Source organism: Alnus glutinosa, chromosome 1 (genome assembly GCF_958979055.1).
Source record: "Alnus glutinosa chromosome 1, dhAlnGlut1.1, whole genome shotgun sequence".
In the NCBI taxonomy this organism is placed as follows: domain Eukaryota; kingdom Viridiplantae; phylum Streptophyta; class Magnoliopsida; order Fagales; family Betulaceae; genus Alnus; species Alnus glutinosa.
Window position 1 is genome coordinate 20,000,518 of NC_084886.1, and position 4,282 is coordinate 20,004,799.

Sequence of the window (4,282 nt, forward strand, 5' to 3'; positions counted from 1 at the left end):
TTCAAAAGGACATAGATCTAATTTTTTAATTACGTCTATGTCATTCCAGGAGAACACCAGGAGAACATTAGGAGATGTTCTAACATTTCTCTTTTGGGAATTCTTGTTTGGCTAGAACCTAGAACTTAGTTTTGTTGGAGAATAAACATGATTTTCAAATACATTGAACACATCTTTTTATAAATGTATTTAGTATTATTCATGTATGAGTGTTATGGAGAGATGCATGTACCAATATTTAATTGTGTACGTAAGTGCTAGATGCATCAACTCTAGCCTATAAATACATATGTACATCTATTCACTTGTAGCAAGCCAAGAAATAAATTGAGCTGTTCTTGAGTGCTTCCAAAATATTTGAGTGTTCTAGTGTTTCTCTTATTTGTCCTTACAAGCACTTAAGCTTACCGGGTAATGCTTGGGTGAAGCAAAATTTCCGAATGAATTTCAGAAGTTTTGCTTCAAATAAGCTTACCAGTTTTTCGTAAGGAAAGTAGACAATTGGAGTCAAAGGATGTACAAGACAAAAGAAGAATGTTAGAGGAGAAGTTGAGAGGTACCATGAAATTAAGATTAGTTGCCAAAGATTATAGTCAAGGTGCTAGTATTGACTAGCTATAATGAAGTATTTGCACCTGTTGCTCGGTTAGAGACCATGCATCAGATTGTTAATTTCACTTGCTGCCCAAATTGGATGGGAAAAAGGCATTTTATATGGCTTGGCATTGAGAGCATGTAATAACAGATCGAATCGATGGATATATTTCTCGAGTATGGGTTCATTAAATGTCTTCATGAATAAACTCTTTATTCTAAGGTACATGAAAATAGTAACGTGATGTTTGTTTGTTAGTATGTAGAAAATCTTATTTTTGGAGAAAGTAATCCAATTAAGCACATTCGACGAGTTCAATAAAGCAATGACTCAAGAATTTTAAATGACGGATATTGGTCTTATGCCGTACCATCTTGGCATTGATCAAGGTGAAGTAAATGAAGGCATGTTTATATCTCAAGAAGGCTATGTAAGAGAAGTCCCCTAGTTTTCACCTTCTGTGTATTCATTCAGTTTTTTATTTTTAATTTGAGTATTTTAGTAATTTTGGTTCAATTCATTAAGAGCATATGTTTTGTGATTGCCAAACTATGGAATATAAATAACTGTTCCATTTTACCATCCTCAATTTTTAGGAATAGCTATTATTTTTTTAGCCGAATACTTATTTCACGTATTAAACAGTCTTTGTTTTCTCTAAACAAAAACATTACCGGACAATCAAAAATATAATAAAACACTCAAAAACTACTTTAAACTCTATATCACATACTAACACATTTAAAAGAAAATTTTAAAAATATTAACAAACAAAACGATAAATCAAATTGCTGCTTTTATAAGTACAGAACCCACTTGACCACTTGAGAAATTGTGATTCAAGCCCAAGTTTAATAACCCCCTCTCATCCTCCTTTTTTTTTATTTTCACATCTCTAAAAAAAAATTATTAAATTTAAAATATTTTTAATATTTTTAATTTTTTATATCATATCAATAATTTTTTATTATTATTTAAATAAAAAAATTTACTATCATATAATCTTTTTTTACCTTTTTATATAAAATTTTACTTTATATCAAATCAATCGTTTTTTTTTTCTTTTGCTTAACAAAAAAAAAAAAAATTTCCATAAGGAGAAGAAAAGGGTTATTAAACGAGGCCTGAATTGAGTATGAACCACTATAGCAAAGGCAAGCGTGGCAACGTCTAAGCAGGGTCCTATAGAGTTGTAATGAGCCTTCCAGCTGTATGACAAGATATTAGCAGAGTACGGAAATAATAGAGAGTTGTCTACTTTGAGTTGAAAGACCTTGGATATTTTTTATTTTTATTTTCAAACAACGTATGATTAATATGATGCCTGCCCCAAATCTCTCTCTCAGCCTGCATATAGATTTTCATGTCGGCGTTTCACTTCCTTCTTTATAAATCCCCCATGCCTCCTACGCATTTCTCGTCGAACCTTCAGTTCCCATTCTATGCCAATCCCCTTCCATCTTCCTCTTTCTCATGCCACTCGATCTAATTTTGTTGTGCGCAAAAATTGTTACCTTATATGTTTCTGCTGTCATGCCATGCAAACACAACGCAAGCAGAGAGAGAGAGAAGGACAGATACTTCTCGTTCTCCAGCCTCTAGGGTTTCTCTGTTGCGTGTGTGTCTATGTGTTTGAGAGAGCTAGAGAGGTAAGGGTTTATGGAAGAATTAAGGAGCTCTCTTTAGTCCAGTCCGAGGCGGTTTGAGGGGTTGACACTCAGCTGCTGACTCGTTGATTCGAGAACTCACCAAAACGTGCAAGGTGTGTTTTTGATCCAACGATGCAGGAGCTGTGATCACTTGAAGCTGTCACGTCTTGGACTGAAGGGAGCTCCCTGACGTTCCACAACCTTACCTTTCACCCTTGTAGCTTGCATATATAGTATATATATTTGTGCGATGAAACCGTAGTAGTTCCGGTTTTATTCATGTGTATTAGATTTCCTTTTTATCTCCTCTTAATGTTTTTACTGTTCTTCACAAGTGAGGGGGTTTAAAATGGCACAATAATTAAAAAGATCGCAAAAATATAGTGAGATTCTTAGTCTTTTTTGTTTATACTAGAGATGTTATGACTTTTGATATCAACTTTCATATGATTCCATGTCGTAGGATTATATGTTAATGAAAAACCAAAAATATAGGGATATTTTTCCTACTATATTTATTTTATATTGAAGGTGAGAGATATATATATCGTGTTTATCTTTTGGAAGCCAATTAGAAGTAATAGCTAGTTTTTGCTTTTGGAAACAAAATGTTCATAGAAGTTAATTATTTCTAACCTTTTGTTTTGTCTTCCAGGTATTGGTGAAGAAAGCCATTGTGTTTCTGCGTAAAATGTGAAGCTTTAACTGGGTCGAAGGTGTTGCTGCAAGAATTATTTCCATGATCTTGCATGTTGGGGAAGGAGATGATGCATGTTCGAAGAATCCTTTGATATCGAATATATCTTACACTATAAACATTACAGACTTGTACATTGAAAAAACTGTATCAACTTCCACACAATATTTCTGTATAATTACTTTTGCAAGCATTACTGGCCAGTTTATCTATCCGATCTTTATGTATGGATTTGCTTTGTTCTATTTAATTAATAAAAATACTGAACTTGATCGGAAGTGCAAGCACTAATTTCTGGCTAAATAACTAAAAAAAAAATGCTAGTACATAGATCAGACGGTCAGAACTCACTTAATAAATGGATTTATACATGCATTTAGACGAACGAAATAGTATACTAACGCAAACAGTGGCTAGCTTGGGTGAATCCCACCCAAGACATCCTTAGTAATCTCCATCAAATGAAACAAAACCAGAGCGGTCGATGTTGGCACTTGGCACGCTCAAAATTAGCAGAGACAAAAGTCCTAAAGCCAAGCCTGGCCTTGTATTCATCAACTGGATTTGCAAGAAACCCAGCAAGTGGCATATAGAGGAGTCGTAGCTCGTGTAAAACTGCTTCTCCCAATCCATCCAATCAGGCGGTGGCTGGTAGTTCCTCTCCATCATCTTCATCACATGCAGTCGCTTCCGAAGAACAATCATGCTTTCGTCCACTAACCGGCCGCCAGAATAGTTTTGGTCATGATCAGGTTCTTTTCTTGACGCAAAAACTCTGGCGAATGCTCTTTTTGGATGACTCTGGCCATTTTTTGGGCTAAGAGAAAGAATATTAGGTGAACAAAGAATAGAAATGGATTCCATTGCTATGGATGTGAAAAATGTGAGTGGTTCTTGAAGATGATATTTGTAAATGGCGTACTTGAAGAGGGACGTACCTGGTGGTGGAAGTACTGTATTTCACAGTATTTGTAGACGTCATACAATAAGGTTAGAGATGATAATATTAGACAATATTTTTTATTTTTTATTTTATTTTTAAAAAAAGGGTGGCAACTGTCACTTCAAAGGAGTGAAATGTGGCATTGTCAAATGATAAATATTAGAGATGGAGTCAAATTATACGAGCAAATAATGGAGGTTCTTGAAAAAGAAGAAAGAAAAAAAGAAGAAGAAATAATGGAGGAGCATGGTCGGTTGGTTTGCATAGTACATCCGCTCGAGAAGAAGTAATTAATAAATCTCATTACGGATTTTCTATTTCTTAAGTCCATCTCTTAATTAATAAGTAATGGGAAATAAAGGTCTTCCTGTTGACTTTTTTGAATTATTGCCGACTTA

At 34.4% G+C, this 4,282-nt stretch overlaps 1 protein-coding gene across 1 annotated transcript; it reads right to left on the minus strand.

Annotated features, from left to right (window-relative positions):
• Positions 1-3,385: 3,385 nt before the first annotated feature.
• Positions 3,386-3,805, minus strand: LOC133851599 (uncharacterized). The gene has a single exon (XM_062288125.1). It carries the CDS (start codon positions 3,803-3,805, stop codon positions 3,386-3,388), a length of 420 nt encoding a protein of 139 aa, XP_062144109.1.
• Between the last annotated feature and the right edge of the window lie 477 nt (positions 3,806-4,282).